Source organism: Cydia splendana, chromosome 5 (assembly GCF_910591565.1).
Source record: "Cydia splendana chromosome 5, ilCydSple1.2, whole genome shotgun sequence".
Taxonomy (NCBI): domain Eukaryota; kingdom Metazoa; phylum Arthropoda; class Insecta; order Lepidoptera; family Tortricidae; genus Cydia; species Cydia splendana.
In genome coordinates, this window is record NC_085964.1 from 9193757 (window position 1) to 9221092 (window position 27336).

Below are 27336 nucleotides of genomic sequence, written 5' to 3' on the forward strand. Positions count from 1 at the left end.
AAAAGCAGATTGGCTACTCCTGATAGCGGCATTCTTCTCGAGTGACAATTTGTCTTTCTCGTAAATGTAATGCGCAATTAACTAGGTATCCTCGTAAAAATCAAACGATAAGTACCTAACAAAATTCAATTAGTCGCGTGGTCAGTTGTGCAGCCCGCCCTACAGCACCGGAGTCAAATGTCGAGCGGCAAACCTCGACGACTATTTTTGGCAGCGTGCGTGGCATGTGGAACGATCGCTGGAAAATACCTACCTACTTTACTGATCTATTCTTGGATGGCCTACTAACGTCGTACTCTTGTTTCATCGACGAATATTTACGTGGACCTCATTAAAAAATAATCTGCTTACATGTTAGTAATTTACAGTTACTATTTTTAAAAGGGTTTCTCGTAAGCTATTATATTTACCAACTAACATTAATTATTATAGAAATTATTCACGGTCCCATGAGCTTAATATTTATTCTCCAATTCAGTATCTAGAACGAATAACAAAAAACATCTGCTAATTAAGTTTAACCAAGCGGACTCGCAGAAGTACTAGACATAAGAAGTTAACATCTTCGAGTAGATAATGTTGCATGGCATGACTTCGCAACGTACGTAACTGTATCCTAGCCTAACACGTTAAAAACGATTCTGAGCAAAAGTAAAACACTAATCTCCTCAAAGTATAACCCAGATCTCATAAAATACCGTTAAGTGTACAAATCTGGCTTTACGGAAGTAATGCTACGTGTTAAATTCGAAATTCCACATTTAAATTTAAAGGGTGTTAAAAGATGGGGCGGGTCTTGTCTGTCCTGTATAGGATCGCCAATCCGCCACGCGCCATAGGTACTCGCGCCGCGGCGGTCGCTGCTCCGTGGTTGTATCGACCCGCACGATGCGGCAGCCCCTAGTACACTTGACATTCGCATTTCCTTCGCACACAGTTCATGATCACAAAGTTCAGGATATGAACTTCTTTCAGTGACGACGAAGTGATTTGTTTCATTAGCTAGTTAGGTTTTATGAAAATTCATGACACATTGACAGATTGCTTCGGATCTATTTATCTATCCTGTTTACGTAACGAGGATGTGCTATCTCGCGCGTGGGCGGGATTTTGACGGAAACAGTTATCATTATTTATTCGGACCGTACTAAATTTAATTTCAATAGATCAGAGTAACGACCCTACCGTTCAAAAAACGAATTGAATGGTAGAAATTGTCAGGTTATAATTTTACAACAGCCTTAAATATAGTCTTTCAAACATTTTAAGGCTATTTATTCCTAGCGGTTACCACCAAGTTATGACCACTGGTATGATTGATTATAAGCTGGATTTTTTTTTTACTTTTACGCTTTGTAAGTAATTGTTAAGTAAAATAAGTGTGACATACAAAAAAAAAATTATTAAGGCCTGTGCACACCGGCTTACGGGTGCGTGAAGTGCGCGTGAGTGTGCTCTAAAATGTTGGAGCCGCACACGCACGCATCACGCAAGCGGTGTGCCGTCTCTCATAAGGATCTGTATACTACAACGCCGTATGCGCACATGCACGTCACGGCCTTTGAGCCCATCGAATAGAGATTTGAATAACTGCCATAGGGACCATTATTCAATGCGAGAGGTCGTATAAATAGGAAAATATTATTGTGGCATATAATTATACTTTCGACGCGTGGTCCTATCAGGTTGCAGCTTGCAGCTGACTGTACCTACACATTTTCACAGAAAACGCCCATATATTAAAGATGTTACCTATATAATTACGTTAATGTATTGCATTTAAACTCGAGCCTAATCAACCGCCTTTTGTTAACAGGTGATGACCATCCAGGTCAGAAGCAACGCAAAGGATTCTTCAGAAGCTTTTGGAAGAAATCTCGTCACTATTCTTTAGAGCATCCGTGAAGCAATCAACCCGCGACGACAATTTAATAAAGAATGCACGTGGGCAACGTTAAACGTTAGGCAATCTGTTAAGTTTCATTTATACAGAAACGAAACGAGAAAACTGTTATTATGATAATGTTAACATTAAATGAATAATACCTACTTACTAAACCCCTGCACAAGCTATAAACATGTTCAATCAATTCAATAAGTTTTAGTGAAGTATTTGCTAAGCTTAGTTTGTAATAGAAACAAATAGATGACTTAATGAATATACAATGCCTGACTGTGGAATTCAGGGAACTTCCGGGAGAGCATTTTCAGAGTGTATGTATGCCTGCAGAAGTGGTGATTGTGACGTTTATATAACAATTATAACAAAGCCACATGTATAGCGCTCGTTATTAATCAATTAATACATATTGTAAAATAACTCATAATTTATTTCTAAGTTAATAGAATATGTGTATCCTTATTTTTACAACCAGCAATTGGTATATAGGATTGTAGAAATGTAGATATATCACATAGAATGATTAAGTACATACATAACAAACCAGATTTTCATTACGATTACAAAAATTGGTGGAGTTGTCCAAATGTTCCAATTACCATAGAACTATTAGAACTTGTCGATAAAAAGGAATCGTGAAAATTGTTATTGATAATTTTAATTTGGCTATTTGTAGGTTTAGAACTTATGAATGATTCTCGTGCGTGTAAAGAACCAAGATCAGTTAATAAGCTATTGATACAAGTTTACATTTTATACCAATCCTTGTATTCATGTACTTAATTCTTAATATTGTAGATTTTGTCAAAAGAAAAATAAATTATGTTCATTAGCATTTCAGTCTGTTGTTTAATTTCTCTCTTCCCTACAGGATTAATTTCGGTGTGGTCAAAGAAACATATGGTATAATACAAATCATTTATTATTAGATAGACACAGTTCCCATCGCTTATCAGAAACAATGTACAAAGCTATAGTAGTAATATCAAATACTAAACAATATGCACCCTTCGTTTACTGCAAGCCTTGTCGGAGGATACAGGGTAATTGAGCGCTTCTAGTTTCTGCAGCTAACAGTAAGTAAAACAAATATTTGCAAAGTTTATTCTCTACACAAGTTATAAATGCGGCATGATTAAAAAAGGAAGCATAGCATAAATTTAGCAATCGCGGGCGCTTCGGCCCCGTGGCCCTGCCTCCCGGAGCAGGCGCGCCCGCGGGCCGCGGCGCACGGGGCCGCTCCTCCGCCTCACTAACCGAATACTCTCACGATGGTTCCAGTGGGACTAGAGATTTTCAAATATAATCGTAATACTTTACTTGGGTTACAGTGTCTTTCAATTTGTAACAAGCCCTTACACGAATGCATATTTGTAATTATATATATATATTTTGTATATTGTTACAGTAATTTCATTACGTGGTATTAAACTCGGAATTTCTCATCAAGCATCGATGTGCACTATAGTCCTGCTATATCGACGAGTGATAAGTGATAAGCCTGGTTACATAAAATTTTCGAGTCACATTGGTTCGACAACTACTATGACTGATAACATGAACTGACTGAGATGCTTGAAGAGAAAAACCCCTAAAAAAATCTCTATACATCATGCCTTGGGACCTGATTGCTAAAGCGAAAACACGCCTCGCTACAATGGTCGTCAAAAGCAAACATTTTTAAAATACAAAACTTTAAACCATTTTACAGTAACAATTACATTGTGGGAACGGTGAGCGTGTAAAAAATGATCCAGAATCCGCAAAGTAATTGTATCTGTACACAGTTACTACACGCATCCGACACGATGGCGCCATAATTTATCAAATATCAAAACAAATGAACGGTCCTTATCACTTTATAGAATATACAAAATGCAGTTACTTATTTCCCTGTGGAAAAAATATTAATCTTATAGTATTCTTAGATCACGGGCGCGCTTCGATCTGAAAGAGGAAAAAAGAAGTCTGTGATGAACCTGGACAGGTTAATTAATAATATATGCCTAAACTGTGTGCGGTTGAAGATTTCACTTCATATATTTTAATAGGTATGGTAAGATTGTAGCCTAACATTATATTGTGCCGTTATAGCATATATATGCTTAAAGCGGCCAGTTTGTCTATATCTGAGAAACAATGTTGTAAAATTTATAAATAACAGTGGTAGATGAGAACATTAGAAACACATGGCATAAAATAGAAAACTGAGAATTAAAATAAACCATGTCAAAAACGAACTAACTCAACGCAATATGATTGCTGTAATAACGGCTAAACTCACCTCTAATAACCACAGGTAATTAAATAGTCTCCTAACTTCTCCACTACAGACGCGGCTTGCTGGGGTTGAATGGGTTCTTCGTACAGAGAGATGACGACGGCTGGAACAAACATTTGAGTTCAGAAAAAGTGTGCACGGCGCACGACGCTGCAAAATACGCCCGTGCAGGTCAAATTAACCTTTTGGCCGCCGGACCTAGTCCGCAAAGACGCTCACTCACACGCCAGAGTAAATTTTAAGTAAACAACTAATAAAAAGTTTAGGGATTGCAAATAGTGATATCGATATTTACATTTTATGGTAAAAATCTTCTTAATTTGGCTTTGTTCTTAACCAACTTTAATTTATTTCGATAATGCAAAAATTAACATATTTTTTACACACGATAATGTTAAAAATAAAGGTCTTTATCATTAAAAACAACCACTAAACAATATCGATTCATGACGTAATATCACCGCACTAGGCTAGAAGAGAAGTCTTGTATACAAGACAACGGCGCGCATGGACTGCCCGCAGTGCAGACCGACAAGGATTGTTTCCGCGCGGATTAAGTAATAATAGTCTCTAGGTCAACGGCGTAAGCGATTGTCGGTACGTAAACTTTATAAGCGTAAGGTTAGAGCCGCGCATCGTGTGTCGATAATATAAATGTACCGGAACTGCATTGGGGAAAATTACAGGTGGGTTGAATTGTCAATGAGTGAAGAACAATAATATTGGAAAAGGGTGGGGATCGGAAATGTTCGGGAATGTATCTTTCACATTCGACATGTTCCTTAGATGAGCTTCTCAGTTCCCGTATTACATCCTCCCTACCATGACAATTTTCGTCAATTTCAAATATATAACATTCTCATAGTTAGGCGACACTGACTAGTCCCAGCGTCCGCCTGTACCATTTTTGTGCGAAGCGGTCACTGCAGGGTATCACTCCCCACTACACTTTCGTCTCAAAATGAATCATTTGTTCTGCAAATAGACCATTAGGACAGATTTACTTGTCTGACTCTACTATCGACAGCTGAAGAAGCTCCCTGAACTTCAGCTATAGTTATGCCTGTCTCTCTCTCTTTTAACGTATTCTAGTAACTAGTTACCACCAATTGGCATTTAACAGGTGTTCAAATGCTTGAATAAAACCAGATTTGCGATTTGATATTTATTTTGAATATTCTCATATCAAGTTAACATTCCCATCCCTAGCTGTCTTGTATACAAGACAACGGCGACGAGGAACATGAAAAACGTTGAAATCTGGAGCCATTTTATTGATAGCCTTATTATAAAAGAATGGATTTATATAGCTGCTTTAAATGCAAATATTTTAAAAATCAAAGACCTAAAACATTAACACGAGTGTAAAAAAAAATACAATTGATAAATTTTTCACATTTACCGAGCGGTTGAATCGTTGTCTTGTATACATGCCAACGGCGGTCAAAGGGTTAAGAGGACGTGATTTTGGTTCTAATTTATGTTTGAATTATGGTCGATGACTCGAACAGGCCGTTCATATGATATGGATTCTTATGTAGAGGAACAAAAACTGTAGATTGTTCGTAGGAGCAGTTGATCTATGACTTGTCACTAGTGATGTGTTGTTAAAGTGGTATGTCCGGCAACAGTTTATCGTGATACCAATTTTTCGATCAAATTTTCATCGCAAATCCGATTTGTCGACGAAGCGATTATCGCACAAAATATATAAATATATTTCGAACAAAACTTGGTCGCGGAGCTATTCTGTTGACCAGCAGTTTATCGCACTTATTAATTCGTAGTTCAAAAAGGCGCTCAATTATCTTAGAAACGACGGGGTTTGCTTGCTTAAAGTTCCAGTTCCTACTATGCATGCTGGTGACGTAGAAAAGGTTGTTAGTTCCAGTGTACAATACGAGTAATAGGAAATATAGACTCACCTTGCTGTGTCTTCATGCAGTGCACGCCGACCTTGCCGAGCTTTGCGCGTATGATGCGGTCTGAGCCACTGAGGTAGATGTACCGCGTGCCCGCTATCGTCACGCCTCCACTTGTTAGGAGCGATTCGTTTTCAAAACCGGCCACTATCTTTGCGACTTCATCTTTTGATATCTACGACAACAAATAGAAAGACATTAAATGACAGCTTGCGAAGCTGATAAGGAATGGAGACTATGAATTTTGTCCGTGCTGTAACATATAGTAAGTTATTTTATGTTAAGTTAATACATTGTAGCGTTAATAAACTTTTTGATTACCATGCGGCTATATTCTACTACTGCGGGTAAAATATATTGTAACATACTACTACCTATAAACCTACTAACCTTAGATATAAGTAAAACATAAAATATGTAATTAACAATATACTGTGGATTCTGGGGCCCATTTCTCAAACGGTATTAAACTAATATTATTAGTCCACGAACTGTCAAATCGTATGGGTTACCATGGCAACACACTAATAATATTAGACTAATACTGTTCGAGAATTCTAATAATACTAATAGTACTAATAATATTATTTTAGGTTATCTAAATAAAGAACTTTATTATTAACTTTTTTTATTTTTCTTCTTAAGTTAGGTTGTTTATAACATGAATATAAAATTAAAATACAAAAGCACATAAAAACAATAAAAAATACATATAAACACATTATAAAAAACCTAACCTACCCTAGGTTAGGTTAGGGAGCCGAGCCGCCAACTTTATTATTATTATTACTACATCATATATATAAAATTGAAAAACCAGAACGGGATAAAAAACGAGGGAAGAAGCGAGATGGCGCCTTACAAATTTCTAAAAAAGTTTTTGACACGTTTCTCAAATACGACGCACGTATGATAAGAAAAAACTGTTCTAATCTATTATCTAAGTATGAGAATATAACTAGAGCATAAAAACTATCGCTTTCGATGCGTATTTAATTTACAATAAGCAAAAGAAATTTTCATAACATTCTTCATTTTACGACTATCGGCTATTTTCGGAGACTCTCGGTTGGTTTCGTTTCGAACTTCAAATAACCAAAATTATGTTTGTTATGTTGGTATGCAGTGATTTCGGCCTTTTTTACTCGAAGTAAAATAAAAAGTGCTGTCAACCTCAACCTTTTACCTTAGTTTATGCCCATACGAGTAGGGTTACCAGATACAAATTTTGAATTTCCTGACAAAATTCCTGATTTCCGAATATTTTTCCTGACATTCATATTTTTGACTATGGAGGGGGGGGGGGGGGTGTAGCCGTTAGCGATGGCCAAATGGCAAAATTCCTGACATGTCAGGAAAATTCCTGTCATCTGGTAACCCTACATACGAGTGACATGCCATATAATGACTGATAATGACTTATCAATATCAATAGTAATTTGTATTTTGTTGTTTTAAATTTCTTTTTGAGTTATGTTATTCAGATTTACTTTCACAGCTTCGGCAAACAAATTCGTCCGGGGACCGGGCTGCCGAGATGGGCCAAAAATACAAAGTTGATAGCAAGTTATAATGTAGGTAGATAAAATTTAAGTGCATGTTCAGATATTTTTGAGCGAAACGACCTGGTGAAAATAAGCAAACGTACAGTCAGCAGTCGGCCAAATATCGTAATATAACTCTGTTGCTATAGAAATAAGGATGTGTTCCGATACTTCCGATATACTGGCGGAATACTGAGAGACAAAAGTGGCTAAGCTTACATTGGCTCGGACATTTAGAGATAATGGGAGAGGATCGTGCCGTGACGAGAGCGTACTTGGGACAACGAAATGGGAGACGCCCAATTGGACGTCATAGGTACCTACCGCTGGAACGACGTAGTTGCTCGAGATCTGCTTATCCTCGGCCATGGAGACTGGCGAGAGCTATCGCAAGACCGAGAAACATGGTGTGTTTTGTTTTGTCTTTTCTCGGAGGCCAGGATTCACATAACCGTAGTAAGTAATGTTAGTATTCAGAAAGGGAAATGGGGAGTACGTACGTTTGTACCAAAAGGCGATTTATGGGCGGTGGTCGTCCATATTCGTCTTAAGGCGGATATTAATCTAATGAACGTTTTTGCAATTAGGCTTATAAAAATAAATAATAATTTTATGTTGAAACGAGTTTTAAATAAATAACTACGTAGATGAAAAAGTATAATTTTGCCTTTTATCAAATCACATAATTTTTTACAGATATTTTGCGTATTAAGTTATCCAAATAACGGGTACAAATAAGAAATCCCTATCACCGTTATGAACCCTGGCAGGGTTGACATACTCTTTATTTCATTTACGCGAGCGGAGCTGCGGGCCCGTCTAGTATTTATATAAATTTCATAATCATAATAATTTTGATCTTTCTTAATTTACGTAGGTATTAATGTAAATCCTCAAAATGACATGGCCGATATTTCCAAGTTTTTGCCGTCATCCTTAATACAGTCTAGTCTGTCTGGCTGGACCGCAAACTTGTCTATGCCGACCAAAACAATGTCATAGAAGATTTAGGGTCGGTTGCACCAAACTGTTCCTATCGTTAAAGAGTTCGCAAAATTTTGATGTATGGAAAGTTTCATAGTAAAGCGCCGGGGCGCGCCGGCTGACGTTGATCAGTCTGTCAAATGTGGTTGGTGCAACTGGCCCTTAAAGAGACTTCAGCTAAAGAGCAGCTCTTCTGGGGAGGCTAACGCAAAACATAAATTAAAAATTCGTATATTTGCCTCTCTATCACTTTTGCATAAGTATTCGGGTAGAGAGATGCAACAAGAATAGATACGTCCGTCATTTAAAAATCCTGGACAAAATTATTTACGCCATCTGGTGAGCTTAAAACTATCTAAGAATCATGGCTGGCATATCAATTTTTTTACACACCCGCAACTGGTCTTGTCGTACCGTTCTGGATGGTACATTATTGTCGAGGCTCGGAAGTAGCTACTTGCCGGCTGAGGATTCGTTTTAAACGGACGACCTTGGGACTCCCAAGGTCGTCCGGACCATAAACTCCGCACTTCGCGACCTATTTTTTAAACGGCAAAGTCGACTTTGAGAAAAATCCCTTCATGTGCACAAAAATACGCACAATCAGCCCCTAATCCTAAATACAATACAGTTGCAAGGACAGACACCAAAGTAAAATGTAAATTAAGCTGGTTTTACTGTATTATACACCGTGGGCTCGAGTAACCAGAGAGATTTTAACCACGAATTCCTGAGGTCATAATAAGGAGCAAAAAATGTCATATGATTTTTGGTCAATTTCGGCAAAAAAATAAGTGTGTGTTTTCTGCACATGGCACGTTATTTTTTCACATCTTGGCGAAAACAAAAACATTAAAACAAGGTTTTTTTACAGATAAATGTTGCTTGTTTCCTTTCAATCTTTAACGCATTCACTGCCAGGGGGCGTGGCCTAGGAACAAACTTGTATGACGGTGGACGCACATGTGCGTCGGGGGCAGTGAATATAATCAGTAGGTATGTCTAACTAAACCAAATCCCATAGTGGCAGCGTCGCAGCTAAAAAGGCGTTTTTCACTAAGTTATTACAGAAACTAATTTTTACAAGAATTGTCATTACCTCTAACAAGATCGATTTCAGAAAACTTTTTTACGACATTTTAAGTATCTTAATGCGGTCATGAATATACCTTTAAAATCAGTGGGGTTACTCGAGCTCACGGTGTATAACTACCGTCTCAGTGCAGTCGGGGGTAAAAAGCTTAGTGATAGGTAATAGAGCCGAACCGGTCTATTAGGTCTCTATTTTGGCTACTGTGGGTCCCGAATTTGGAAGTTTTTGTTAGATGGGTCGGAGTCCAGTTAACTTTGGGAACCACTGCCCTAACCGCAAAAACCTTAACGGTAGGTATTTCAAGGCCAACTCAATGTTCGAGGTCATTTGGCATTCCCGTATGCGGTATGTTACATAATGACTTACGACTTAAAATTACGACTTTCTACTTTATACATAATGCATTCGATGTTCTAATGCAGCGGTCGGCAACCTTTTTTTGCGTAGTTTTAGTAGCGTAGTTAACGATGAGTAAGTTGACGCGGGCCGCACTTTGTTAATATTTATGACTTTATCAGACATTGTCGTTTCTCAATATTACATAGCCAGAGAGGCTCGCAAGACGCAAGTGACAGTTTCACGAGCCGCATGCGGCCCGCGGGCCGCAGGTTGCCGACCGCCGTTCTAATGGATTAAAAGTATTAAGACATTCATTGGTGGCAGTTTTTCAAACTAGTGTACCTATATAGAGACTGAACTGAACCCACCAGGGGTTCGCTATACTCTTGAGCAGCGGTCGGCAACCTTTTAGCAGCCAAGGGCCACATAGTAGTTAACGAAGTTGGCGCGGGCCGCACTTTGTTAATATGTGTGACTTAATCGGTATCGTCTTGGGTCGTCCCATTCGTTTTTCGTCAAGTTCTTAAATTTGTCCTATTCTGCTTTCGTCACTCATTCTACATTGAAAGCCACCGACGATTGTGACGAATGTAGAATGAGTGACGAAAGCAGAATAGGACTAATTTAAGAACTTGACGAAAAACGAATGGGACGACCCAAGACGATACCCTTTATCAGACATTGTCGTTTGACAATATTACATGCAAAATAGCCAGGGGGGGTTCGCGGGTCGCCTCTTGCCAAATGCTGCTCTTGAGGGTTCCGCACTCTTATCAAACAGATGAAAGGTAACAGGTGCTACACTAGATGGTGCGAGTTTATAAATAACTAGCTTCTGATGATGATGATTGATAAAAACTATCCTGTCCTTTCCCGGGCCTCAAACTGTCAATACCAAATTTCACCTGAATCGGTTCAGAGGTATAAGCGTGAAGAGGTAAGAGGCATTGACAATATTAGTAGTAGAAAACTAAATACTTATTTGTGTATCCCCCAAATGCGACCGAATAGAGCTTGGATTCAAATTGACAAAAATGTGTCCATAAATCAAATCGATTTGCGAGTCAGTGTTACTTTTTTAACCGACTTCAATTTCATAGAAGGAGGAGGTTCTGTATTCGGTTGTGGCTATTTTTTTTTTCTATGTACGTTCACCGATTACTCCGACATCCGTAGTCCGATTTGAGTAATTCTTTTTTGTTTGAAAGGAGCTACCTCCGAGTTGGTCCCATTTTAATTTGGTTCTGTTCTGATGATGGGATCCATGAGGAATTGAGGGAACTCCTCAATTTTTAAAGGCACATGCATGGTGTTTTGGGCGTTTTCTTAAGCAACTCGAGCATTTTCTCCCGAAAACCACCAATTTGATGAAGTAGGCCCGATGATGATGATTATTTTGATGATAATGATGATGATTTCTTTAAATGTAAGTATGTTCAGCGATTACTCCGGCACCTGTGATCCGATTTGAGTAATTCTTTTTTTGTTTGGAAGAAGTTATCCCAAGGTGTTTCCGTATTATTTTTGGTTCTGGTCTGATGATGGAATCCATGAGGAATTGAGGGAACTTTTCAATTTTTAAAGGCACGTGTTAAGTGATTTCGGGGTTTTCTAAAGTAACTCGAGCATTTGCTTCCGAAAACCACCAATTTGATGTACTGCAACTGTAGCCTTACCACGAGTTTGACATTGACATATTCGCTAACGTCTTATGCATCTAAATATAACTTTTTATGCATCTCGCTCACACTAAGGTTAGTACGAGCGAGATGCATAGGAAGTAAGTTACACACATGCTAGCGAATATCAATGTCAAACTCGTGGTAAGCTGGTAAGGCTACTGATCGGGGGTTAGGGTTAGGAGTTAAGGGGTCGGGGAATGGCGGTTGAAGGGTTGCTGGTTCAGGATCGAGGGGTTCCTGGATCAGGGGTTGATCTGCTGTGAGGTTGAGTGATCGGGGGGCTGAGGAATTGGGTCAGTGGCGGGGCGGGCGGATGGATTGATTTAGTTGACAGGAATTATAATTTCCCAGACGGACTCGAGAAAATTCCTGATTACATATTTACTAAAGTAATAGGTGTAACACAAATTTAGTGTTAAACATGATCTTGTTTTTCATTCATGCGTCGCGCTCTTAACAATGCGTTAAAACTAAGAATGGTAAAATAAAAACTTTTTACATAAAAAATGAAACCGACTTCAAAAAGGATGAAATAAAATATTGTCCTTTTTTATGTCTATGCGTTACCAACTGATATGTTTGAAGTCGGTGCCAAGCCAAGTAGTAACAATACCAGTAAAAATAATCAGCTTTATGGCTATAAATCCTATTAGAACTGTACTAATAACTATTATAAATGTGTAAAGAATTCTGTCTGCCTCTTTGTCGCCTTTTCATGGCTAAACAACTGAACCACTTTAGGTGAAATTTGGCAAGAAGGTAAATTCCTTGAATTGTTTTATATTTTGAAATGTAGTCCTCTGGATAAGGGACGGGAAATAACTCAGTCCCAATCCCACACTTGCGTGCTATAGACTGTTCGAGAATGAGTAAGAAATGCTCTTAAAAAAATACGACGGCAAAAAAATGCATTTATATTTACACTAATGTGCCGACAAATATGGTACGGACTGCGCCAAGAAGGTTTGATCGTGTGTTCTGAGGTCCAGTCGACGTCAATGATATGTTTACACTTTTGCACCTTACTCCTTTGTTATAAGGCGAAAAGTGTAAACATATTTTTAACGTCGACTGTACCTACAGAAAGTACGTTCATTGTCGTCGTGTAAGGCAATCCAACGTAGGTAAATCTTTATCGAATCGCACCAAAGTCATGGTATGCTTCAAAATTTGGCTTGGCACCGACTTCAAACATATCAGTTGGTAACGCAGACATAAAAAAGGATAATATTTTATTTCATCCTTTTTGTTTTTATTCTATTTTATTCTATTTTAAATACCTTTAACATAACTGGGCTAGGACAAATGCGACTGTATAATGGAAAACTGTCGCAGAATGTAAAGTACCTTAATGAAATGATAAGCACTTCGTAAATATAAGGGACTTTGCCGATTGCCGAGGATTGGTCTAATTTAGTTTTTTACCAAAAAAATACATGTACAGTCGAAAGTTTTAATTTATGACCCATTTCGTACCTTGTCACAGTGACAAATGACAATCAATAAGAAAGTCGCTAGAGACCTCATACTATTGTCACCGTGACAAGATACAAAATGGGTCATAAATTAAAACTTTCGACCGTACGCATAAAATAATTAAAAACCAGTAACACAACTTTCTCTTTCAGTTTTAATGTTCAAGAAATAAATTACCAACAGGCAGCCCTACAAATGTAATTTCGGAAGGTATCTGGGGGTTAAAAATGCTTACATAGGTACGCGAATAAAGACGCGGGTAAAACTAGTGGTTCAGAAGGCAGTGTGCCCGTCCAAATGGTATCATCGCGGGTCTTATTCTGTATTCATCACACTCTTTCTTTACTAGTCTTGTTCGCTCTTTGTCCTTATCTCTTTGGTATTCTATAACTAATCTCACTAATGTCTTATTCGTTTTTCGTCATCCTTAGTGTCATTCGTGTTTTTTTTATTTCATTTACCTAAATGAGGCGGCGAAAACTGTTTATAGTTCGGTTCCAGAACCGATTTCCCAGGCACATTTGTAATTTATTTCTTTCATTTATGGTCGCATTCTGAGTTCATAAGTTCGTTTTTCGTCTCAATCACTATTTTTAACTATCGTTTCATATCAAACTTAGATACGTATCATTAACCTTTTGCAAATATCGTTTTCAATACATATTTAACAATTTATTTAGGCTACTACATAACATTCCTTGAAATGAAAACGTCTAAAACAAAGACAATGATCACTTTCACGCAAAAGGTACGACTACGAACGGGACGAGTAAGCAAATACCTATGCCCAAAAAAGAACCGAGACGAATTGCAAATTAGGGCAAATAGTGACGAAACGATGACGACCGTGACGGAAAACGAATATGACAAAGTAAATAAGAGAGACAAGTTACAGACTTTGACCAAAGTACAATGACGAATAAAGAATGATATGAAGTAAGAAATAAACTAAAAGCAAATGAGACGAGCGATGATAACATCGTACAAATTCGAAAAAACATTCAGTATTACATTAAATAACATACAGGCATTTGGGGACAATCTGACACAGATTGACCTAGTCCCTACTGGTAAATAACCATGGTAACTCCAGGTCAATCCAGGTTTAACCGGTTGACCCTGGGTTAGTGGGGTGGTGTAAGTGGCACTAAGAGTTTGTAACATTGACTTGGAAGAGTTGGAAGTCATAAAGCTCTGTCAATCAACAGGTAGTTTAGGGAAAAGGCCAAAGCTACAAGTATTCGTCTTTAACACATCGAGTGCCGGGAAGCCGCTCGGCGGGCTCTCTGTTCGTAGTCGCTTTCCTCTACAAAGCGGGAAAACGCTGGGTTCGGCTACGAGCGTAACGCTACGAAAACGTTGAATACATTAAAACTAGAAATTGTCACTTTTTTTAGAATGTTTTTTTTTTTTTGTTAAACAACTATCCATTATAAAAAAGGTCCTCAACGTGTATCAATATTATATTGATACACATTTTCGTGCAATCAATTTGTATGTGTTGTGTTAGGTGTTTATAATATGTTACCTGTTACCTATATTTATGATTTGATTTACCTATTATAGACTTTTAAAAGAAATGACGTACTTGAGTTTGGTAACGTAATACAAGTTTATAATTTAAATAACGTACAGATTTTGGTTAGGTAGTTTGTATTTCTATTAATGATAAAAATATCAAGTACGAAAACTTGAGTAAGAAAGTACCTATTGCAGAAGGCCACAGACAGGTACATAATTGCAATGTTAGTTAGATATGCCTAGGTCTCTACGCACCTACTTGTTCTACTTTACTACATTTGGAGCAAATAATAAACAGACTCTTCTGACTGTTTCTGAGACGTTTTACGATTCTTCAGTTATCCTCTAGCGCTAAAGTTCTACTTAGGTATACATATTACGTTAAAATAGCCATTCAACTCAACCTTGAGACCCACGGATCACACGGATGGAACATCACGTCTAGGTACAATGACTATCAAAAATCAAAATGTAATTCTAAGTTTAAAAATCATCATCGTTCAGTTATTTTCTGGCTAGCAATTTTCAATTCCTGGCACTGAGCGTGTCAAAATCGGCCCTTAAAATAATGACACTTGAGTCTGAAGTTTAAAGCAATGCCTAGATTTAAACTTCACGAAAGTGAAATTCGTGACTAAGAGTAAAAGGGATTAAAATTACGATTTACAAGTAGGTATTACTCATTAAACATAATTATAAATAGTTCATTAGGCACTATATCTCAGTAGATAGCTACCTATTTTAGATATATACCTACTGTTACCGTTATTGGCAACAGAATCCATTGAATTGGCTCAGACACTGGTTTTTACAAAACAGTTACCTATTTGCAACTGACCTTCCATATCATGTGTCTCGGAAACTCGGCCTTATGGAATTAGTCCAGTTTATTTACGATGTTTTCCTTAACTGAAAACCGGTAACTATCAAATAATATTACGAGTTGGAGTTCGATCAACGACATACACTTTGGAAGCTTCGTTTTTTTATAGGTTTTCATACTAAAAAGAGTTTCGTTGTAAGAATAATATCAATTTCAAAAAAAGGTACGCAACAAGGACAGAATTGCCTAGTTTTTGACCTAACCTCATAAAAGTCATTCAAATTTCAACTCAATTTTCATCGACCTTAGGGCTGCATTTCAAAATATTCTCCCTTATTTGATCTTTAAAATAATTGAAGATTATAATGTTTTAAATTTCACGGTCCTACCTTCAATGGTTTAGGCGTTTCGTTGCCATATCTATTACTATGATCAGAAATAGAAGTGATTGTGGAAAAATAAAGTGATGTTACCTTAACTTTATCTTAGATATTTATAATACTGTATAATAACAAGTACACAACACATTCGACATCTTTGATATTTTGTTAGTTTTCTATTCTTTTGGCACTGTATACTACAGTTTACGTTTTTATTTTTAAGTATATAGTAATAACGAAATTATGTACCAGTTTGTAATTGATTTGCGTTCTTAAAATTTGTCAGTTATTTACAGCAAGTAGAAGTTACATCTTTTAATTATTAATCTGTTACAGACTTATCCAAGCCTTTGCCAAGCGGCACACTGAGCTTAGAGACATGTTACTCTAACTCAGAACAAAAGGGCGTAATAGATAGATACAGACTTATCAATGTTACATTTTCTCAAACACTTGTTTATGCCACAAAAACTTCTGTCTGACTATGATATAAACTTAGATGGTTTATTTTTATAGTATAATATGAATAATTATCATATTTTCATTTTAATTATTAGGGAATGTAAATACTAAATACCTACAAGGTTTAAATGTTTACAATACTAATTGGATCATGTTCGTTGATAAAAAGTGCGAGAGTAGATATTGATGGTTAATTGTTTACACTATTTAATTATTCTATCAGTCTAGATAATTCCTTCCTACCTAGATACAATGTATGAAAGATGACTTGCCGACGTCGCCCATTTTTTCCCACCCCCGGGAAGCGAGACTTGCGAGCACATGGCGAGCAGGGCGGGACGTCGAAATTACGAGTTCATGGCCGGTCAACTCTCGCACGGCGTGCGAATTTAAAAGAAATAAAGACACCTAAGTACCTATAAAGATCCTACATGTATTTTAAAAGTATAATAGTTAGCTACAGACGATATGACGGTGTATCTATTTATATATAGATAGGTAAAATTATTTATCAATCTTATTGTTCAGGTCACGAATATTATTTTCACTTGATCCACCTCCCACTTCATTTTGTGAACTTTCATTGAGATATTTGTTGTTCAAAGCCTTTAACAGGTATACAGGGTGTCCCAGAAATCGACGTCAAGCCGTAAACGGATGACAGACCAAGTCATAACAGTTATCATAAAAATACAAAAAAAAATCCAACTCATGTTCTTTAAAAATTCTGGTCACTTTAAAAATTCACTAAAAAATCCACACCCTGTAATGGTTCTTTACCTCTTGTTACTACAAATTCCATAATTTATTCTAATTTTTTTATTATTATGTAATCTTGAATAATTACAGGGTGTGGATTTTTTTGTGAATTTTTAAAGTGACCATAAATTTTAAAGAACATGAGCTGGATATTTTTTTGTATGTTTATGATAAGTGATAACTGTTATGACTTGGTCTATTTTTTACCTTTGTTACACAGTTACAAGTCAACTGTTCTAAATAAAAAATAGTGTTCAGCAAGTATATTTAAGACCATACATTTGATTAACATTGGATCTTATACACTTCTGTACAAATGGAACCTGTCTAATAATTGTTTAAATAAAAGTAAATCGCTAGTTTTTATAATACCTATTAAGATCCTGGTGGCAGTGGTGGCACCCTACATTTGCAAATTTGAAACTATCATAATAAGGTCTATTAAGCTAAAAGAGTGTCTTGTTTCTCAATGTTTATTAATAGGCATGTAATGTATGCATGCACTTTTCTTATCAGATCATAAATGTCTAATTGGAAACATTTTAATATGTATTTATTAATTATGTTCGTTTATACCTATGAAAAGAACATGAACAATATTGTTAATAATTAGGGAGATGAAATATAATATGAAGAACAATGCTGTTTGTTTATCGAACATGATCATAAGATAATCTCGACATTGAAATTAATAACGATTCCAGAATATAAGACTTATTATGTATAGCAACCACAAGTTGCCTAAAATGAAATTGTTGACGCGCCGGCCGGCAACTTGTAAGCTCGAAATTGTGTGCTTATGGCGTAATTTAAGATCTAATTACTAATCGCTTTTTGTCACGTGACGTTATGCTAATATATACATAGAGAACTTAGCATATTTCCTACAATAACTAAATTCACATTTGGATTTCCCATAGGCTACCACATGTCGCCATCTTGTCATACCAGCCGGACAAAATTCATTATCCATTTGCTTATCTATAACATTTGATGCACTTTCATCACTTTCTATGCACTTCTAACCACATTATCACAAAACAAAAGGTTTAACTGCAAATCACTGACACGTAGTAACTTTGCCAGAAACTTACTTCGAAGCCATCCGACTTTGCCCACAGATTCCCATCGTGACCGGCAATTGCTGCTTTTGTCACACATCTGGATGCCATTAACTGTTTATCGACGTAATCTTGCCAGCTCATTTTGAATGTTCGATTATTTAAACCTACAGCACTTGACTACTACACAATTAACTCTTCGCAACGAGCAAGCGCTCCACACGAACAAAAAGCACTAAGCACTACCGTTTCAAAATGGCAGCGTAAGCATAGACACAACAGGAAGTAATCTCGGTGCTGCCAACATATTGAAAATTTTAATATATGACATAGACAAGCAAAATTGTATTTCGTATCATTCAAGTCTACTGAAAATTTCAAAGTCAGCGGTAAGAAAGCGATTGAATTGATTCACGATAAACATGATTTATTATTTATATCAACACATTTAATTGATTCTTCGGTGCAAATAATATATTAGATATATTTTTGCTACTACCATTGAGCTAATAATACAAGTATTATTATATTATGGTAGTTATCGCAAAGTTGAAACCGCTACCCTTGCAGTTGACGCGATAAAGCGATTGAACATGTGATGATTTTCCAATTAATAAAAACGTAAATTTATTTTTATTTAACATTTGGAATTTAACCAAAGTTATATATTTTTGATGATTCTATATGAATTATATACTAATAAAAATATATTTAATGATTTATTAAACCTACCTTCTATGAGTTTCGACAGTTTCGATTAACAAACCATAGAGTATAATATAGATTTCTGGAAATCTTAGCTACCTGTCTCTTCCTAACCAGCGGTAGTTTGTATAACGCTTTCTCGCTTTAAGTCAAATTGAAATTTCTTGTAGTAGACGTACTTCCGTTGTTTTATTTCCCAATATTATAGTATTACTCATCTTCTCGTGATACAGCACGTTTTCAAAAATTAAAGCCTGTAATAAATCCTATAAAAATATTATAAAAATATATTTAACACTAGTGACTATCTAAACTCTGATTATTCAATAATTAAAAAAAAGCTTCTGTTCATCAAACTCAACTTGACCTTGCTAGTTCTTTTCCGTTCAGCTACCGCGATTGGAACATGTCTTATTCACCTGAAAGAAGGTAAGAGTACTTTCTGAGTTAATTTGGGCTTTATTTGTTTAATTATCAAAGTAACAACATGTGGTTTTCAATGTCTAATTGTATCATGTATTAGTACATGCATAGTTTTTGCACAATTATTCAATACTTCGCCCCTTCGTGGTCGCCGATTGCCAACATGGCGCTGGCAGGAGAACATGTATTATAAATTAAGCATAGTGCACGTGTGTAATGTAATTTGTTCCAACGTTTGAGACATAACTAAGATATATAAATTAATTGCATTTTTGCAGATCTTTTTATATTTTATACTCATCTTGGACTCAGACCAACGACAAAATGCCATTTTGACAGAAGCAACTGATGCGAAATTTTAATGATTTTTACTTATTCATAGTCCCTATTTCAATTACGTAGACTGAGATTGATTCCTCTATAATGTTCCTACCACACCTTAAACATAAACACTCGTCTACTTCACAGATCAGAAGATTGGCCGGAGGATTCAAAGAATGGGCCATCTAAGGAACCAGTCAGTTACGATGGGCCTCCGGGCATGGAGCCCGAAGGAGCGTTGGACACAAATTGGCATCAAGTCGTGGAAAGCTTTGATGACATGAATTTGAAGGAAGAGTTATTACGAGGAATTTACGCTTATGGTTTCGAAAAGCCATCTGCAATCCAGCAACGCGCTATTATGCCTTGCATTCAAGGACGCGACGTTATAGCTCAGGCCCAGTCTGGAACTGGGAAAACTGCAACATTCTCCATTTCAATTTTGCAACATATTGATACTAGTATTCGTGAATGCCAAGCTCTAATTCTGGCGCCGACCAGAGAGCTAGCTCAGCAGATCCAAAAGGTTAGTAAATCTATTTTAAATAGGTAAATTTGCAATTTTTGAGTGACATTGCGTGTTGTGGTTAATATTGTTTGATTTTATATTATTAACAAGTTAAAATAATTCTAGGTGGTAATAGCTCTTGGTGATCACTTGAATGCTAAATGCCATGCTTGCATTGGAGGCACCAATGTGCGCGAGGATATTCGTCAGCTGGAAGGTGGTGTTCACGTGGTGGTGGGTACCCCTGGACGCGTGTACGACATGATTACCCGCCGTGCCCTCCGCTCTAACACCATTAAGCTGTTTGTGCTTGATGAAGCTGATGAAATGTTGTCCCGAGGGTGAGTTGTACATATTTGTTCTCATTGACCTAGACTTCTTATGAGCTTGCAATTAAATGCTTCACACACCTTACTTAATTCAGTTACTGACGATAGGGCCAAAACACTAGGGTATTATTTGACTGTATTTAAAATAAATTATTTTACACCATGCATGACATAAAGCACCAGAAGATTAATAGAGAAACGTAGACAGCAGTTAATTTTAGACACAATTTCTATTTTAAAACCTGTATAAAACTATAAAAAGTAAGTAATTTGATTGTGACGTCACATGCTAGCGTTTCATATAAATTCCATAGTAGCAAAATCGTCCTGACAGTTCAAAAAGAGAAACTGATTTGACTAGTGATGATGATAAGCCTTGTTATTCTGAACTTCTCTTTTGTGTGAGTACTAGACATGTTCTTGTTTGTTATAATATGTCTCGAAGCTCAGTTTGCCTCTTGGCATAGGCCTCCTCTAACATTTTCCATTGGGACCTGTCACATGCAACTGGGGATACACTGGATATTCGGTTACTATCCGGCCATACCGGATACCGGATAGTAACATAGCTTGATTTCAGAGTAAACTAATTGGATTTAAGAAACAGTCTTGATCATAATCGTACTTCTTTATGCACGCGCACTCATTTCGAACTTAGGAACCTAGCCACTCAGGTCAAACCTGCAGAATGCGCACCTGAAAAACCGAAATGTAGGTATGGTACCGCCAATGTTCAGGCCGAATATCCTGTATCCGGCCAAACAACTATCCGTTGCATCTCTACGTGCAACCCTTCTCCAGTGATGTCCAACCGTGAGTTTTAGGTTGTCTTCCCATCTTGTCTGTTGGTGACCTCTACTTCTCTTGCCATCTCTGGAGTACCAATCCATAACCGTTTTGCTCCATTTTGACTAGTAGTCATAGTCAAATACCCTATACATAGAAGTGAGATTGTATACCTGCATCCATGTCATCAGTTATTGAATTAAGGTGTGTGTGAAGTGCTTTAGCATTAAATATTTTTTTAGAAATTGTGTTCATTTTTTCTAAACACAGTACACAGCCTTACATTCCATAGGCTTACACAGCCTTACATTCCATAGGCTTACACAGCCTTACATTCCATAGGCTTACACAGCCTTACATTCCATAGGCTTTACTTTGTTTTTAATTTTCAGTTTCAAAGACCAGATCCATGATGTATTCAAGATGTTGTCGGCTGATGTCCAAGTTATCCTACTGTCGGCTACCATGCCTGATGATGTGTTGGAAGTATCTCGATGCTTCATGAGAGACCCAATTCGTATTCTTGTGCAGAAAGAGGAGGTAAGTTGTATGTTTTTATTTTTCAACGGTAACCTTGGCTTCTAGTTTGGCTCTAGAATTTGCTTCATAATTGAGAATAGGTAAAGCGGGTAGTAATAATAAAGTTAACAAACAAAAAAAGCTTGACTGAGCTTCACCATAATAGCAAAATAGTGTTGGTATGATTTAAGATGTATAATTAACTGAAAAAAATATTACACTAATGCCTTACTTTAACTTTGAAATGCTTGCTGATCTAAAACAGTGGCAGCTTTTTTTTGATACCTATTGTGATCAATTATGAAGATTCTGAAATTTGCTTACTATCAATCAAATCAAGTGTTATCTTTGTAGGAGGTCGTAAGCATGATAATTTTGCTGTTTAAACATATAGTGTTAAAATTGAACAAAAAAGGAGATTGACAGACTTGTTCATTGTTCCGGTTTATAAAAATATGTTGATAAGCAATATAGTCAATAATCTGTCAGCCTATTTTGACCTTACACAACACAAAACATAAAGTATGAATTATTTCATATCCATAGTAATAACAGTCATATATTCTTTTATTATTATTTAGGTTGTAGTTTTACAGTAAATTTGTATGTAGTGGCAGAATATTACAGCCCAATTTGTAAACTTTACCCAAGAGTGTCATTTCAAATGATAGCTACCTAACAGCAGTAAACTTTGCTAATAAACTACCTTATAAAATGTTGCCAATACAACTTGTAACAGGAAAAACTAGAATGGCCTAGAATACAGACCTAGGTAAACTGGATGCTGCTACAAAGGTCAACTTACTTAATCTATCCATTTGGTTTTCAGCTTACCCTAGAAGGTATTAAGCAGTTCTTTATCTCCATCGAAATGGAAGAGTGGAAATTGGAGACCCTGTGCGATCTGTACGATACTCTCTCCATCGCTCAGGCTGTTATTTTCTGCAATACCCGTCGCAAGGTATGTTATTTATATATGTAAATCCCCTAAACTGTAAGTTATAGGTATTAATTTGATTTCTGTTCTTATTAGTAGAAACTAATGCTTAACAGAAGTTCAGCAATGAAATATTAAAAACCAATAATTTAAAATGTTGCTACATGCAGTTGCATTTTCATCTACTCTTGGCTACTGAAAGTGTTTCCATGTTGAATAAATCATTTGCAACACAAAAGTTTTCATTATTTAGATATTTCTAAATAAAATAGTCACATTCAACATTTGTCACAAAGCCGGAGATGAGGGGCATTCCATAGACTACGCATTTTATTTTGTATATTACCTACAATTTTTCAAGTCTTTGGTTATTTTACTGAACATTTTCACATCCATTGAGAAAGAAAATAAAAACTCCTATTCCTGCAAATCTTCAGATAATTCGGGTTGTACAAACAGGACAACAGTAGACAATTTTGTGGAATGCTCCTTGTCCGTGGCCTGTATATGCGTTACAGCAAGCCTCTATTGCAAAACCGTAAGGTTTAATTCAGATTGGGACAAACATTAAACACCATACGTTTTGTCAAACCGACTACCAGTTCAGATTGTAATTACAATGTCACTAATAAATAATGAAATAAATATATTCAATTCAATAAACTTTCTCTGGGCTTCTAAACTTAACTGAAAATGAAGGCTAAACGACATTTTCGTCTCATTAAAATGACAAAGGAGAAAAAGTACAAACATGTGACTATGCCTTTACTCTTTTTTTTTTATCCATTACTATATTAAACCCAATATATATGATTAACTTTTGCAGGTAGACTGGCTGACCGAGTCGATGCACGAGCGTGACTTCACGGTGTCGGCCATGCACGGCGACATGGACCAGCGCGAGCGCGAGGTGATCATGCGGCAGTTCCGCACGGGCTCCTCCCGCGTGCTCATCACCACCGACCTGCTGGCGCGCGGCATCGACGTGCAGCAGGTCTCCTGCGTCATCAATTATGATCTTCCCACCAACCGCGAAAACTACATCCATCGGTATGTACGATTGTGACTAACTAATTAATATTTCACACGCGATGATGTTAGAATTGTTTGAACAAATATTACTGGAGAATAGGCAAAAAAGTCTGTTTTAACAAGTTGTGATTTCTACATATTTGGTCAGTAGCAACTAAATTACTAAATATTGTAAAGTCACAAACCTGCCAATAGTCAGTTTGCTGTTGCTGTTAATACAATATATTAGTTTTGCTTGAGAACATTTCTTTTTTAATTTGCGTGACGAAATCCAGTTGAGTTTGTGGAACTTGATCATTGCATATTAATTTCAGAATTGGACGAGGTGGACGTTTCGGCCGTAAAGGAATTGCCATCAACTTTGTTACTGAATCAGACAAGAGGGCGCTGAAGGACATCGAGGACTTCTACCACACGACTATTACGGAAATGCCCAGCGACGTGGCCAACCTCATCTGAGGTGCCACCAATCCCCGGTTCATACTTTGTGTCCTGCGTTCTATTGCGATATATATAAGGTGTGAGTATTAGGAGGAGCCTCCTAACTACTGCTGTGCCGAATTTTTTATTGGAACTCATTTAATTTGGACCGTCACTTGCGTTTTAGTTAATTTAATGAACGTATAATAGTATAATAGACGTATCAATATAAGTTTAATATATATAGAATAAGCCCGGCCCGGCCGGATGGCCCCCGTTCCGCGCAGGCCTCCCCGCAGCCTGCGGAGAGGTCTCATCGGGTACTGGAGAGGCTATTTCAATCACAAAAGTACTAGAAGAAAGAAACAATGTATTGTAACTTTTTTTCCAGTTGTACATAATATGGTAACTGTTTTTGTAATACGATAATAAATATATGAAATATCGTAATTGTTGTTATTGATGTACTTGAAAATGTAGCGCTCCATTCCCGATCGGAACCTTAATTTCTATATATTGTACTCAAACACGAATTAATTTTGTTTTCCAGAAGATCTGCCTACTGCCTGTTATGAAACGCACTTTGGACACATCTATGTGGAAATAATAAATCAAAATTTCCTCTATAAGTTCATTACTTTCTATTAACGGGTCCTTATTGTATCCTAAATTCCCTATTGCTATTGCATTTCTACTATGTTTTTTACATGGTTTTTACATTCATTTCGATTTTATTTATATTTTTGGAATAAATTTTGTTTCTGAACAATAGTCTTTTATCGCGATGGCGATTAAGGTTCCTTTTTACTTTGTTTAATGTCCTAATGAGAAGACACATTAGTAATTAGCATACTTGATTTAATACTTACAAAATATCAGTTTAGGACTTGCTCTTAATTAGCTTATAAAACAATCTAGACAAATATGAATGATCGTAGTGACAGCGAAACCTCTGTTGGAATATGGAACCCTAAAAAAGGGAATGGCGGAATGCCAAAGTACGAAAAAAAAAACCCCGATCATCTATTATTTAGAGATAGGCCGTAGGATGATTCGCCAGTAACTGGCCGCCCTAAACTAAAAATGATTTCTATTCACCTATAAACAGAATTCGTTTTCGCATAAAGGTGGCCACTGACGAGCCTTCCAACAGTCCAAATAGCGTGGCTGCAATCCAAAATCGGTCCGTGAATGTCAAAAACGTACAATGTTTAATATTAGGATGCCGTCCATTTGGATGAATCCATTGTAACGGCATCCATTTGGGAGGCTCGTCAGTGGCCTGCTTAAGGTTTCAATAACTGGCTACCTTATACTAAAATGAATTCTATTTATAGGTGAACAGAATTTCTTTTTTGGTTTGGGGTGGCCAGTTACTGGCGAATTAATCTATATGGAATTTGCCGAATACGGTTCAGATCTTTTACAGATTTGATATTCATGGTTGCAATAAAGAATATTCCGAACATCGGAATATACAGCCGAATATATTATTTTTCGGTATATTTTACCGAACAGAATATTCAGCCGATTATTCAATTCATCCGTAGGTATCATTTTTTTTTATATACCACATCGGTGGCAAACAAGCATACGGCCCGCCTGATGGTAAGCAGTCACCGTAGCCTATGGACGCCTGCAACTCCAGAGGTGTTACAAGCTCGTTGCCGACCTTTTAAAAACCTGTACACTCCTTTTTTGAAGAACCCCATACTGTAGACCTCATTGCACAGCCGGAGCGTCCGCGGGAGGAAATTCCTCTTAAATCGCACAGTACGCGACCATTTAGGTTCTAGGGTGTGAGGATGAACACCCTGCCGACGGCGAGCGGTGCGGTGATGGAAAGCGGCCGTTGGCATCATGTCAAATAATTCCTCAGAGCACAGCCCATTGTACAAGCGGTAGAACACACACAAGGAGGCAAAGTCTCTCCTTAGACTTAAAGGTTCAATACCGCTTGTGAGTTTGGGATCATCGACGATTCGTACAGCGCGCCTTTGGACTGTGTCGAAGGGTCCAAGCTGGCATCCAGGTGCTCCTGCCCAGCAAAGGTGACAGCAGTACTCCATCATTTATACAATTTGAAAGCACTTCAATCATGTCAGCAACTAAAGATGAAGCATCGCTTCCTAAACAGTTCCCTAGAAACAAACGGGCCGATTGCATAACAAACTACAAGTGAAATTAGAAAAGGAGTTCCGCTTGTAATATTAGCTGTAGTTTGTTATGCAATCGGCCCCAGGTTTTATTTTATTAACTCTCCAAATAATCAAAATATTCTATGGACTCATTGTCTCTTCGTGTGTTATGACAACTGACAGACAACAGTAATATCTGGCATGGTTATATTGGAATTAACTACTTATTAACTTTTCACCACACCAGCTCGGAAAGGCTTACTTTGCACTTCAAAAACTGATAGCAAAGTTGCATTTTATTCACATGTGAGGCAAAGTAATCAAATGCAAATGTTGAGTTGGTTTCTTATGTTTGCTGGTTGAATTGACTTTTAAACGATGATTTTGGATGATAAATATTTAGTAACATTCATTTGGGTTTGATTTTGTTTGATATTTTACATTTAATATTTGCTTTGGGTTGGTGTGGTGAAACATTTTGTGTTTCACTCGGGGGCAAATTTTGTTTAACCCTCGCATCGCTCTAGATTCCATTTTTCGAACCTCTCGCTACGCTCGTGGTTCAATTTTGGAATCTTTCGCTTGCTCGGGTATCAATATTAGCACGAGCGGTTAAACAACAATTTTGCCCCCTTGTAAATAAAACAAATAACTATTAATTAATACCTACTAGGGTGACTGGTATGGTAATTAGCCACTCCTTACAAATAAAGCCAATTGAAACCATATTAAGAGTGGCCAGTCACCCTAGTCCAATGCCAGAACTCCCTGCATTATCATTATGTGGCCTGCATTATCTAACCGATAAACAGCTGCCAGAAGCCTGGATCCAGTAACGGCAGTAATAAGGATAGTGTAGCTAACTGGAGCACTGGAGGTGTAGTTACGAAATTGTCAATAATTGGCTGGGTAAAAACTAAAAAGGTACCGTAACGTGGTGAACGCATGTGAATTCTAAACTCCACAAAAAAGAACTACTAGGGTCATCTAG

The 27336-nt window shown here is 37.1% G+C and overlaps 3 protein-coding genes across 6 annotated transcripts in view; 2 read left to right on the top strand and 1 right to left on the bottom strand.

The window, feature by feature from the left end:
* Positions 1-2740, top strand: part of LOC134790652 (uncharacterized) — a 268621-nt gene extending 265881 nt beyond the window's left edge. For both annotated transcript variants that reach the window (XM_063761523.1, XM_063761522.1), the window contains one exon: positions 1817-2740. In XM_063761523.1, coding sequence (XP_063617593.1) covers positions 1817-1905 — 89 coding nt within the window. In that variant the 3' untranslated portion in view covers positions 1906-2740. The remainder of the gene's footprint in view (positions 1-1816) is intronic.
* Positions 2741-2804: 64 nt separating this feature from the next.
* On the bottom strand, positions 2805-18487 carry LOC134790708 (profilin). The gene is made up of 4 exons (XM_063761613.1): positions 18261-18487; positions 6107-6278; positions 4185-4284; positions 2805-3847 (listed from the first exon to the last, which is right to left on the bottom strand). Exons 1-3 carry the CDS (start codon positions 18369-18371, stop codon positions 4187-4189), a joined length of 381 nt encoding a protein of 126 aa, XP_063617683.1. The 5' UTR covers positions 18372-18487; the 3' UTR covers positions 2805-3847; positions 4185-4186.
* A 716-nt stretch (positions 18488-19203) lies between these two features.
* LOC134790685 (eukaryotic initiation factor 4A) lies at positions 19204-24836 on the top strand. Of its 3 annotated transcripts, none has more exons than XR_010144206.1 (8): positions 19204-19361; positions 19824-20202; positions 20311-20525; positions 21692-21839; positions 22648-22779; positions 23582-23805; positions 24102-24311; positions 24761-24836. XR_010144206.1 is itself a non-coding variant. In XM_063761584.1 (7 exons), exons 1-7 carry the CDS (start codon positions 19339-19341, stop codon positions 24244-24246), a joined length of 1266 nt encoding a protein of 421 aa, XP_063617654.1. In that variant the 5' UTR covers positions 19204-19338; the 3' UTR covers positions 24247-24657. The 3 variants fall into 3 exon arrangements, 1 of the variants encoding a protein (XP_063617654.1); XR_010144207.1 differs by having other exon boundaries at positions 24102-24307; positions 24758-24836; XM_063761584.1 differs by lacking the exon at positions 24761-24836 and having other exon boundaries at positions 24102-24657.
* Positions 24837-27336: the final 2500 nt, after the last annotated feature.

Coding starts and splice junctions, on each gene's coding strand:
- LOC134790708 (XM_063761613.1), bottom strand. CDS start 18,371: ATGAGCTGGCAAGATTACGTCGATAAACAGTTAATGGCATCCAGATGT. Junction 6,279..18,260: donor CAAAGTCGGATGGCTTCGAA/GTAAGTTTCTGG, acceptor TTGTTGTCGTAG/ATATCAAAAGATGAAGTCGC. Junction 4,285..6,106: donor CTGCATGAAGACACAGCAAG/GTGAGTCTATAT, acceptor TGTTTGTTCCAG/CCGTCGTCATCTCTCTGTAC.
- LOC134790685 (XM_063761584.1), top strand. CDS start 19,339: ATGTCTTATTCACCTGAAAGAAG. Junction 19,362..19,823: donor TCTTATTCACCTGAAAGAAG/GTAAGAGTACTT, acceptor TCTACTTCACAG/ATCAGAAGATTGGCCGGAGG. Junction 20,203..20,310: donor TAGCTCAGCAGATCCAAAAG/GTTAGTAAATCT, acceptor AAATAATTCTAG/GTGGTAATAGCTCTTGGTGA.